Below are 12,423 nucleotides of genomic sequence, written 5' to 3'. Positions count from 1 at the left end.
AGGTTGAAAATCGATGATCCAATCACAACCAAAAGCCTCTCTCGATGGTCATTCAGTTCTATGAATATATATGAGATTAACTATTTCTAGATAACCTTCGAACATATAAACATGCATTCAATCACGGAGATCATCACAAAATGATTTCATAGGGCATAACGGCATCTCTACCTATTATAGGACCCTACATTGTTTGTTACCATGTCTAATCCATATTGAATCTCTCGAAAGCAATACAAATCACAAATATGTTTTAATGGTGATCAAGCATCAAAACAGTATTATGAACATAACAAACAATCAACCCGAATGGATGAGAAAATAACAAACCGAATAACTTTATATCAAACCATTAGAAGTCGAGGTTTCATCATTCACCCTAGCTATAATAATTTAGCTATGCATGCTCTCAATCATAAGAAAAAGAAAAGAGTTGGAATCCATAGCAAAGAGTTGAGAAAGAAAAGAAAAATACAACCCAAGAGTAGTCTTCAATCTTCCGTCCGCTTCTCTTCTCTCCCCTAAAAGATCCCAAATCTTCCAAGAATAAGTCTTTATATAGTCCTCTTTAGGTTATCAAAGTCCTGCACCTTAAAGGAGTCTATTTCTCTTTTATTTGGATTGAAACGGACTTAAAACGGCCTTTTCCCAAAGCTTTGAACCCTACCGCGGTATGCTTGTTGCTGCAGACCTGTGAGCTCCAAAAACTAATTCCTAAAGCGGTCCTACAGCGGTATGCATTCCGCTGTAGGACCGTGAGCTCCAGAAAGCAATTCCTAAAGTGGTCCTACAGCGGTATGCATTCCGCTGTAGGACCGTGAGCTCCAGAAACTAAACCTTATAGCGGTCCTACAATGGTATGCATTCCGCTGTAAGACCGCTAGCCTTCTTCTTTAGCCTCTTGCTTTATCATTTTCAACTTCTTGCTCTCGATACTCTTTTGATTTCTTTTAATTTGATACCCGACCATGCCTCCAAGCTTTATTTCACTTCCATAATGCACCAAAATCACTTTTTTTGCTCCATGTCCGCTTTAACACATGCTCCACATCTACGTAACCATATATAGAACCAAATCAAGTAGAAATCATGCTCATTGAATGTATAAATGCTAAGTTTATAGACCAAAATAAGTGTATAAAAGACACTTATCAAATACCCCCAAACTTAGACTCTTGATCGTCCCGAGCAAGATTATCGACTCAAATATATCACCCCTCAAGTAGAGAATAGTTAATATTTCAAAATCACTTACAAGTTGGATAACCTTCAAGGTAGTTTCAGATTTTTGTATCATTCATAATTCACACAGAGTTTTCTAGTAATGCTACACAACTGTTTTGGACTTATTCCATGTTTTGACGTGTGTGTGTGCAAATCCTGTCAGGTACAATATCATGCATAAGGTTCTTGGTATCCCGACCCTTTGATGGTCCTGTACACTTTCTCGCTCGTAATATGCACTCCACCCCCAAACTTGGTCTTTTCATTCAGTCCCTAGGTGCTCTCAATCACTCTTTTCTTTCTTGTTCAAGTTTGGTTGAACTCAGCTAAAAATGGCGTTGTCTTGGTTTGTGAAGACTCTCTTTTATTTTGAATGCTTCGACATGCTAACATCCACTAGACAGTCAAACCCACCAGTTTTCTCAATCCCTAAGAGTTACAAACATCGGCACCATTATTGAGATTTTTTTTTTTTTGGTTGAACGAGTGCATTTTATGCTCCATCTCGTTTTTTTTTTTTTTTTTTGATATCCTATGTGAAGCCTTCACTCCATTAAGCTTTCTGAATAACCCTTGTAACGAGCTTTCAGCCGATGACTCCCAAGCCAGATGACCACGAGGCACCAGGTTTTAAGATACCTCTACGGGCATAATCACTCAAGTCATTCAGGCTACGAAGAAAGGTATAAGATATATGCAGGCTCAAATTTAATTTGGTGCACGACATAGTGACATAGGGATGAGATCACTAGCCTATGGTCATTGCCTAGCTTCTCTTAGTATGTCTAACACATTCCACACAAATTTTAACATGCACGGAATCAACACATTCCTCAACATTTGCCATCATAGCTCAACCTTCCCCAAACTTTTCTTTTCATAATGTTTGATGATTGAGTTGCTTATAAAGTTGGTTTAAGGGCGAAAGTCTAATTGGAAACCTAGCAGTGTAGTCAACCTATGCATTGAATCTTCTGACATATGTGCTCAAATTAGTCTAACATGGATAATGAATCTCAAAACGAAATGAGTAGCATCACTATCTTTACTCTTTGCATCAAAATGGTACCAAATAAACTTCATCATTGATGGCATGTCTACCCAACAAAACAAGATAATTTTTTTTTTTAATAAAACCATACAACTAGACCGTACGACATATGCAAGCTGCCCATAGTGAACCTCCCCCCAAACTTAAACGTTTCATTGTCCCAATGGAACAAAGAGAAAGAAAAGGAAGAAGTGTACCCGGACTATAGTGTCAAGGTTGTGATGGTAGATAGATCAACACATGCTCGTTTTGAGGTATTGAAACTTTCGGCAATGGAGTTGCCCTTGTAAGCAGCTGGTGTAGGATGGCTCTTCAATTGCATTATCACTTTTGAAAATGTACCTACAATGCACAAGTTTGAACATGAGAATGCAACAATGAATAAGAATGACATGAAGTAGACAGAGTCACATGAATGCCCAAACTCCCCCAAACTTGAACCTCACAATCCCAAACTTAAGGTGCAATGTGCAAGTTAACATTGGCTGGGGTATTTTATCAAACACCAAGTGCATGCTGTTATGATGACCTCAACATTATTTTTGTGCAAAAATCCTAAAAAATGACACCCTAACCTAACTCAAAGTAAAGAAAAAAAAAAAATGCAACATGCCAATAAATGAAAAAGATAGGAAATTGGGTTGCCTCCCAATAAGCGCTTGTTTAAAGTCATTAGCTTGACTAAGCCTCCATCTTCAAGGAGGCTTAAATCCTTTTTCCATCAATATTTTGTGGGTGCCATTTAATGAACTTATTCCTTGAATGTTAGCAACCTTTAATCCAATCCCCTTCTTTTGCTCCCTCAACACCCTTACCAACTTTTCCTTTTCATGACTTGGTGGCTTGGCTTTTGAAGAAGAAGAAACATCCAAAGAACACAGTTTGTCTCTTTTTGATGGACAACCTTTTTGCTTCTCTCCCAAAGAGCCCACGACCACAACCTTGTTCTTAGCATCCAAACTTTGTTCCTGCTCATCAAAAGAGTTAGCAATGCAATTTTCTTTAAGGTCATCAGGTCTCTCTACTAAATCAACAATGCCATCTCTCATTAAGACTTCTTTTTCATTGCCATTAGAATGTTTCATAGCCTTAAATACATTAAACGTAACCGTCTCATCATAAATTCTAAGGCTAAGTGTTCCTTGCTGGACATCAATCAAAGCTCTTCCTGTGGCAAGAAAAGGTCTCCCTAAAATTAAGGGCATATCATAATCTTCTTCGATATCCAGAATAAAGAAGTTAACAGGAAAAATAAATTTATCCACTTTTACCAAAACGTTCTCCACTACTCCCCTCGGATATTTGATACTTCTATCAGCCAATTGAAGAGAAACAGTAGTGGGTGTTGGTTCTTTTAATCCAAGCTTCCTGAAAATAGAGTAAGGCATTAGATTTATACTAGCACCCAAATCACATAGAGCTCGTTCAAATAATAAACTACCAATAGTACAAGGAATAGTAAAACTCCCTGGATCTTTAAGCTTCGGTGGTAGTTTGTTTTTCAATATAGCGCTGCTCTCCTCCGTTAGCATAACAGTTTCATGCTCCTCCAACTTCCTCTTATTTGATAAAATTTCCTTCATAAATTTCGCATAGCTAGGCATTTGAGCTAAGGCATCAACAAATGGGATGTTTATGTGAAGCTTCTTGAATACCTCTAGGAACTTCTCAAATTGCTTATCCAGTTTGTGTTTGCGCAACCTCTGAGGGAATGGAATTGGAGGAACATATGGCTTAACCGGTGGTGGAATTAGCTTCTCTTGTTCAGCTACTACTTCAGGCATTTCAAGTTGATCTGTTGTCTCCTGAACAATACCATTTTCTTTTACCACATCTGGCCTTTTAACATGAATTTCTGGTAGTTGCACCCCACTCCTTGTTGTGATTGCATTTACTTGCTCCTTTGGGTTAACTTTTGTATTGCTCTGCCATGTGCCCGGTTGCCTTTCCGTTAAGATTTTTGCTAGTTGCCCAATCTGATTTTCAATATTCTTAATGGCTGCGTCCGTCTGGTCACTTCGTTCTTGAAGCTTTAAAACTGCTTCCTCCCATCCTTCTTTTTCCTCTTGTGGCCGCCCTTGTTTTGGTGGATTTTGGATGTTCTGAGTATTACCATAAGAAAAATGAGGATGATTCTTCCAACCCAGATTGTATGTTTGTGATAATGGGTTACTCTGCTGCCTTTGAAAATTTTGCTGATGTTGAAAATTCTGTGCATAAGCAGCTTGCTCCGTGAATGGTGGATTTATGAGCAGCGGATATTCAGGCAATAGATGAGTTGCTCTACAAGTTGCACATATGGGAAGTGATCCTTGCACCATATTAACATTCGAAGTATACTTTAAGGCTTCCATCTGCTTTGATAGTGCATCAATCTTGGCTAACATCAATGTGTTAAGATCCACCTCATGCACTCCTGCTACTCTTTTATGTGAGTTTCTATCTGGCCACATCACCAATTGCTCACTCATTGTCTCGAAAAGGTCATGAAGCTCCCCGGCTGATTTGTTTCGGATTGATCCTCCTATTGTAGAATCAACTGCAGAGCGGCTATGAGGAGTAAGTCCAGCATAGAAAATGTGATTTTGAGCTGGTAGTGGAAAACCATGACTAGGACACTTCCTCAATAGCTCCTTGAATCTCTCCCATGCTTCATGAAAATTTTCAAACTCAGCTTGCTGAAAAGTTGAAATCTCATGCTTAAGTTTGGTAATCTTGGCCGGTGGGAAGTATTTGAGTGTGAACTTCTGTACCAAATCTGTCCATGTAGTAATACTACCCGGTGGTAATGAGTCTAACCACTCTCGAGCCCTATCCTTCAGAGTGTGAGGGAAAAGGCGCATCTTGAGTGCCTCTTCATTAATTCCTTGATACCTGAAATTTCCACAATATTCCAGAAACCGAGACAAGTGATAGTGTGGATTTTCCTCGCTCATTCCATAAAATGGTATGTTGTTGGCAAAGAGATTGATCACATCCGGCCTCAACTGAAAGTTCTCATGCCCGTAGGGAGGATAAATTATACTTGACCGATTCTCAATTAGAGGGGGCATCATGAAATCTCCCATCAGAATGTCTCTTTCATTAACTTCAACGGGCTGTGCCATTGGAACAAGTTGGTTTACGTTGTCACCCATGTTACTCAGTTGTTCTTCCCTCCTTACTCTTTGTTCACGACGCCTTTGATGGAACGTTCTTTCTATCTCAGGATCAAACTCACAAATATCCGAACATTCTAAACGGCTCATGCACTATCTCAATCCCTGCACACACACACAAATTGAAATAGCTTAGCCCAGAAAATAATGAAAACAAAATATAACAGTTAAAGCTAATATCAATCAAAGAAATAATCAAAAGAGTTAGTCCCCGGCAACGGCGCCAAAAACTTGTCCGGCTAATTCTATCCCGCAAGTAGACGGATCGTGATAAGTAATACAGTGATGAATAGAGTGTCGTACCCACGAGGACTAACTTTTGACGTTTACTCTAATTGATTTAACCTTAACCTAACACACACATTAACAATGACTTCAATTGTAATGAAAACTAATTTACTAATAAAAGATGCAAACAAAACAATTCCTTTGATTTAAAACTCACAAGACTAAGGCGCTAGGGTTTGTGAATCCACCGTCGACCTTTTATGATTCAATTATTTGTTACTCGGGTCTTGCTATTCCTTATCTTAGGTTGAAAATCGATGATCCAATCACAACCAAAAGCCTCTCTCGATAGTCATTCAGTTCTATGAATATATATGAGATTAACTATCTCTAGATAACCTTCGAACATATAAACATGCATTCAATCACGGAGATCATCACAAAATGATTTCATAGGGCATAACGGCATCTCTACCTATTATAGGACCCTACGTTGTTTGTTACCATGTCTAATCCATATTGAATATCTCAAAAGCAATACAAATCACAAATATGTTTTAATGGTGATCAAGCATCAAAACAGCATTAGGAACATAACAAACAATCAACCCGAATGGATAAGAAAATAACAAACCAAATAACCTTAAATCAAACCATTAGAAGTCGAGGTTTCATCATTCACCCTAGCTATAATAATTTAGCTATGCATGCTCTCAATCATAAGAAAAAGAAAATAGTTGGAATCCATAGCAAAGAGTTGAGAAAGAAAAGAAAAATACAACCCAAGAGTAGTCTTCAATCTTCCGTCCGCTTCTCTTCTCTCCCCTAAAAGATCCCAAATCTTCCAAGAATAAGTCTTTATATAGTCCTCTTTAGGTTATCAAAGTCCTGCACCTTAAAGGAGTCTATTTCTCTTTTATTTGGATTGAAACGGACTTAAAACGGCCTTTTCCCGAAGCTTTGAACCCTACCGCGGTATGCTTGTTGCTGCAGACCCGTGAGCTCCAAAAACTAATTCCTAAAGCGGTCCTACAGCGGTATGCATTCCGCTGTAGGACCGTGAGCTCCAGAAAGCAATTCCTAAAGCGGTCCTACAGCGGTATGCATTCCGCTGTAGGACCGTGAGCTCCAGAAACTAAACCTTATAGCGGTCCTACAATGGTATGCATTCCGCTGTAAGACCGCTAGCCTTCTTCTTTAGCCTCTTGCTTTATCATTTTCAACTTCTTGCTCTCGATACTCTTTTGATTTCTTTTAATTTGATACCCGACCATGCCTCCAAGCTTTATTTCACTTCCATAATGCACCAAAATCACTTTTTTTGCTCCATGTCCGCTTTAACACATGCTCCACATCTACATAACCATATATAGAACCAAATCAAGTAGAAATCATGCTCATTGAATGTATAAATGCTAAGTTTATAGACCAAAATAAGTGTATAAAAGACACTTATCACAAAACATTACACTGCCACCAAAACTAACAAGGTTTCCAAAACCTATGCTTCAAGAACCTTCTTTACCTTTGAACCGTTTGACTCGTTTGGAACAATTAAATATTCCAAAACATTAACTCAAGTTAGAAGATGAACCTTCTAAGTGAGGAATTTTGAAAAATAAAACATCTATATAAAATGTGGCATAAAAGAAAATGCAAGTTTCCACTTAGCAGTTCCACTTGTGATTGTGTCGATCTCTTTCCAAAAGCTTTCTCAATCGATGCCCTAAGCGCCTTTTGGTAGGTCCTCGACCACGTCACATTGGGCCTAAATGGAATAAAGCAAAAATAACATGCCATACATGATTATGGAAGCAAATAAAAAGCCAAATAGAGTATAAATTTCTATTCTACAATGCCACTTATGACCGTATCAACCTTTTTCCAATAGTTTTCTCAATTTGTGCCTTAAACGCCTCTTAAAAGGTCCATGACCAAGCCGTCTTGGGCCTAAGTAGGATAAAGAAAAATAACATGACCATACATAATTATAAATGCACATGAAAAGCTAACTCTAATACATTTTCAAAACTAATTTCTCATACAACACGAAAAAATCACAAGTATATAAGAGTTTGTGGGTGGGAGAAACTTACCTTGGGGTCTCTTTGAAAAAGGTCTTGTTTGCTCTCTCTATTCTCTCAACCTTTCCTTGGTGACCTTGATGGCAAGTTTCTTCTTCCCTTCACTAGTTTTCTCTCTTCCTTCATCTTTTTTTTATTCTTCTCTATTTTCTTTCTTCTCTTACACTTACTTCCAAACCCTTAAGTGAGAGACCCTTACTCAATTTATAGGATCCCTCATTTTTCTCATAAAGAATCCAATTAATATAAGAAATTTGTGTTTTATTTTTTATTTTTGAAATTTTCTTTTCTTGTGAAATATGCTTTTATATACATGTGAGAAAAGAAGAAGAGAAAGTGGGTCAACAGGGGATGGCTTCCAAGCCATCCAAAATGGTGTAAGGGGGCTGTCTCCCTTACCCAAGACAGCCCATTGGTGCAATGGGGGGCTGGCCAAGGCAGCCCTGCACAGAGAGCAGGCGAGCAGTTGTAGTTGCAGCGAGCAGCTTTCTCGTTGCTACTTATGGGGGCCTATGGTGTCCTTTCCATAGAAAGAGACCTCACGGCAAAATTCGTTAAGAAGGAGGGGAACCTGGCAGGCTAGCAATTGGCCAGTCCGCTAGCTTGCCATTATTACATAATAAATCCAAATCATATGCTGGACATGATTCTAATACCACTGAAGATAAGATTACAAAAATGCCTTTCTAAGCACGAAAGGGTTATTCTACATATTTTTTTTATTTTTAGGATCATCGTTTTTACGCGATTTTTAATAATTGTGTCTTTGATTATATCAGAAAAAGTAAATCGTAGGTTGAATCTTTGACCCTTGCGCAGAGCGAAGATCAAAGTCGTAACTTACCAAATTAACATTGACATATTACTCATTCGATCGCTCGACTTTTGTCATAGGGGCACATATTTTCCTTATCCTTGTTGCTTAAATTACCTTGCATGTTTGAATATGTAAAATTAAATACCAAATCACATAGTGAGGGTTTAGAAATCATTTTTATGTATGAATGATGCCATCATGTGATCTTTCATTTAGAGACATCAGGGTAGTCAATCACAAATATGTCAAGTCATATTTTTGCAATCTTATGAAAGATGAACATCAACCATCCATGATGAAATAGCGACAACCCCCTCACTAAACAACACATGTAATGCAAGGCAAATATGGAGAGATGATATATGCATAATCAAGAATAACATGGCATGTATATGCAACTATGTGATATGTGTGATACATCATTTTATGACAATATGTATGAAAATAAGGGTTTTCGGCAAACCACTCACCTTAATTGCTTATCGATACTTGAAATCACTTTTTTCAACTCATATGTTAATTCTTAAATGACGTGTTACAGAGCGTGAACTTGACTCATCACGTGTCTCTAGCTTTAAAAATATATTTTTATTTTTTTCAACTTTTTATTTTTTCTCTTTCTTTTCTTAGCAATTGTGATTCACATCCTTCCACCATGCATTGACCACGTGTGCCTCACCCTCGCGTGTGTGTCTCACTTGCTTGAGTTTCTGACAATCTCTAGTCTTCTTTTTCGATGTTTTGATTGACTGTTGTTGCCAATAACTTTTTTTCTTTTTCTTCCTTTCTAATCCTCTCATATTTTCCTTCCCTTTTTCTCTCATTCTTCCACCTTATTGTTACCTCTCACTAAACTAGTAATTTCGGCCACCTTAATTTTCCAATACAACCTTGAAATGCCCTTAATTTCACATTAAACTCCTTAAGACCACCAATTGATTGTTAGAACAATAACCTTCTATCAATTTGTCCTAGAGACGGCGTAAGTTCTCTCAATCCTTGATTGATTTATGGCCCAACTCCTAGCCAAAAACCCATAAACCTAAAACTTAGGCTAAATTTGTAGCATTCTTTGAATGGATCCTTTCTTTCTCGCTAAGCCTAAAACCTAGGCCAAATTTGTAACATCCTAGGCAAACCTCCTGTAGATTTGACATTGATAGTATGGTAGGGCAGTAGTTAAGCCTCTCTTGAGTTCATTATAGGTTTGGAAATTTACAATATGGCCCTCATATGTTTGAGAAATTTCATATAAGCCTTTGTCTCACATCTTTTTCATTTGAAAACTTACATTAACCCCCATGTGGTTTAAAATTTCACTTATATGTTAAAAATTAATTTATATTAGTATCCAAAAAGCCTTTGAAATAATTTTCCTTAGGCCCCAAAAATTTTGAGAAATTATATTATCCTCTAATATATTTCTTTAGAGACTGGTACAAAGGTCTACTTGAGTTTTAACTTACACTTTTGTCCTCTCAATGGATCCTGAGATTTTTTTTTTAAAAAAATAGCATATAGGTCCCTTGTGGTTTTGATTTTCAATTCTACCAAAATTAGTTCTAAAAATTGCACCAATGCACGGAATAATTTAAAAAAATGATACCACAACCTCATTTCTTTAAAAATTCTTACACCTAAGCCCTTTTCAAAGTTACCAAAATACCCCTACTAGGTTTTTAATTCTTGGAATATTACCAAAATACCATTGAAGGGTTCTTTTCTTTGTAATTTTACCAAAATACTCTTTGATGGGTTTAGGTCATTTAGAATATTACTGAAAACCTCTTGAGGGTTTTTAGTTTTGCTAAAGTTACTAGAATACCCCTTGGCATTATATTTTGATTCTTCTACTACTATAAAATTTTCAAATTCTTTTTGGATGTTTTATTGAGGTATTATGGACTTAAATGAGTGAAATAAGGCGATAAAATGTACGAAAAATGCTACACGAACCGAGAGTTAGACAACCTAGTGGACAACTCTCTAGTAAAATTACAATTTTGTCCTTACTTCCCCCCCCCCCCCCAAATTTGCTACTCTACTTCCTCTTCTTCTTCCTCATACTCTCACTCTCTCTCTCTCCACCATTGTTCACCTCTGTGGCTATTCTCATCGCCATTGTAGTCATTGCCACTGCAGCCAGAGTTGCCGCTGTTAAAGCAGTTCAGGATTGGATGGATGAAAGATTTTCTAATGAACGGTTGAGAGAAGAGTTTATTTCAAGTTTGATTGACCACACTGTAACTTGTATATAAATCCCCATCCAAATCAATAGAAGATGAAATTTTCTTGAGTTTTCTACTTCCTCGGTCCCTTTGGTTATGCTTTTTGTTGGGGTTGAGCCATGAAATAACTCTATTTTTCTGTGTTAACAGCAATAATAGGACGCCTGATTTGTTCCCCCCGTAGCAATACCTTATCTCCCAAGTTTGGGCCCTTTTGCTCTACATATCTAAACTTACCGTGCCTATAATATATATTTAAGTATATATTTATATGTATGTATATATATTTATGACATGAACAGAACATTTACATCTTGCTCTCCATCTCTATTTCAGCCATTTTCTAAGATGAAAAAGATCAGAAAAAAGGGGCTTTTCCTGTATTCATCTATGTTCCACAAGGGTGACAAAAATCAATAACCTTTTGATTATTTTGAAATGCCAAATCTGTGCAAATTATTCTTATTGGTTGCTCCAACTTTTTTCATGAGAGCAAGCAAACCCACATGTTAGGATTATGATTCAAAATGTATTTTTTATATATAACTGATATGTGCTGTTTGTATGTATTTTGTTATATATATTTGGGTTTCATTTAACTAATGTTTAATTGTATACATGATTAATTTGCTGATTATATTGTGAGCTATTTTTGCTGTTTATATTCTGGGCCATTAGCCATTAGGCCGAGAGCAGTTTTGTGAGCCAAGCCCATTTGACATTCGGCCCATGCATCTTTGCCCCAGCCCGGTTGTTTGCAGCAGCTATTTAAGGGCAGCTTCTTGCCCTAATCTCTACAGATCTGCAATTGACTCTCTCTCTTGAAACCCTCCATTCGGTGCTTTTGAAGTGAGACTCTCTCTCGTTTGTGAATCATTCTCTCGTTCGTTTGGCTTCGATTTGTTGGTAAGATCACGGTAAGGTTGTATTGCTTTAAATCTCTGTTGTTGAATCGCCTGAAGCGTGAGAGATTTGGTATAGCTGATAGATCAGATTCTTGACACGATCTTGAGATCGGTAGAACAGATTCTATACTTGTTCTTGTATTTAGATTCTGATTTCAGTTGATGTATTTGCAATACGTTTTTGTTCTTCTTGCGATCTTGTAATCTGGTTGTAACCGAAAGCTATTAGTGGATTGACTAGAGGCGGAGCCTCTACCGTGAGTAGGATCGATTGATCCGAACACGTATATCGTTGTGTTCTTGCGTTCGTTTTCTGTTTCTATTTTTACCGCGCTTGCTCTTGGTTGGTTTGGCCGATTGTACAGGTTACAATACATTAACACCACATGTATTTCACAAAAGTATAACCCGTAACGAAAGTACAGTTTCTACAAGATTTTCTAGAGTTTAGTGAATGGATGGTTTCTATTATCTTTTTGACTAATCCTTGAACAGCGACCAGAATCTTTAATGCTGGTCGTTCAACGGCGGTGACTAAGGCTGTGTCGGAGGCGAAACACGGCGAAAGCGGCTGTGGTGGTGAGAACAACCACGACAATGAACAATGGTGGAGAAAAAGAGAGAAAGAGAAGAGTTTGAGAGCATGAGGAAGAAAAAGAGGAAGTAGAGTAACATGAGGGGAAAAGTAAGAACAAAATTGTAATTTTACCAGAGAGTTGTCCATTAGG

The 12,423-nt window shown here is 37.5% G+C and overlaps 1 protein-coding gene and 1 non-coding gene across 2 annotated transcripts; one reads left to right on the top strand and one right to left on the bottom strand.

Moving 5' to 3' along the window:
* Window positions 1-2,477: 2,477 nt before the first annotated feature.
* Window positions 2,478-5,412, bottom strand: LOC127809612 (uncharacterized). Its single transcript, XM_052348580.1, has 2 exons — window positions 3,717-5,412; window positions 2,478-2,617 (listed from the first exon to the last, which is right to left on the bottom strand). The coding sequence occupies exons 1-2, from the start codon at window positions 5,410-5,412 to the stop codon at window positions 2,478-2,480; spliced, it is 1,836 nt and encodes a 611-aa protein (XP_052204540.1).
* LOC127793614 (small nucleolar RNA R71) lies at window positions 4,877-4,983 on the top strand. Its single transcript, XR_008021455.1, has one exon. It is a non-coding gene; the product is annotated as a small nucleolar RNA R71 (small nucleolar RNA).
* Window positions 5,413-12,423: the final 7,011 nt, after the last annotated feature.

Source organism: Diospyros lotus, chromosome 1, assembly GCF_014633365.1.
Source record: "Diospyros lotus cultivar Yz01 chromosome 1, ASM1463336v1, whole genome shotgun sequence".
Taxonomy (NCBI): domain Eukaryota; kingdom Viridiplantae; phylum Streptophyta; class Magnoliopsida; order Ericales; family Ebenaceae; genus Diospyros; species Diospyros lotus.
The sequence above is the reverse complement of the archived record's forward strand: the minus strand, read 5'-3'. Positions and strand labels throughout refer to the sequence as shown.

Excerpts from the sequence above, each read along its gene's own strand:
- LOC127809612 (XM_052348580.1), bottom strand. The coding sequence starts at position 5,412 with ATGGGTGACAACGTAAACCAACTTGTTCCAATGGCACAGCCCGTTGAA. Across the intron at positions 2,618-3,716 it reads TACTATTCCTTGTACTATTG|GTACATTTTCAAAAGTGATA; the intron begins GTAGTTTATTAT and ends TGTGCATTGTAG.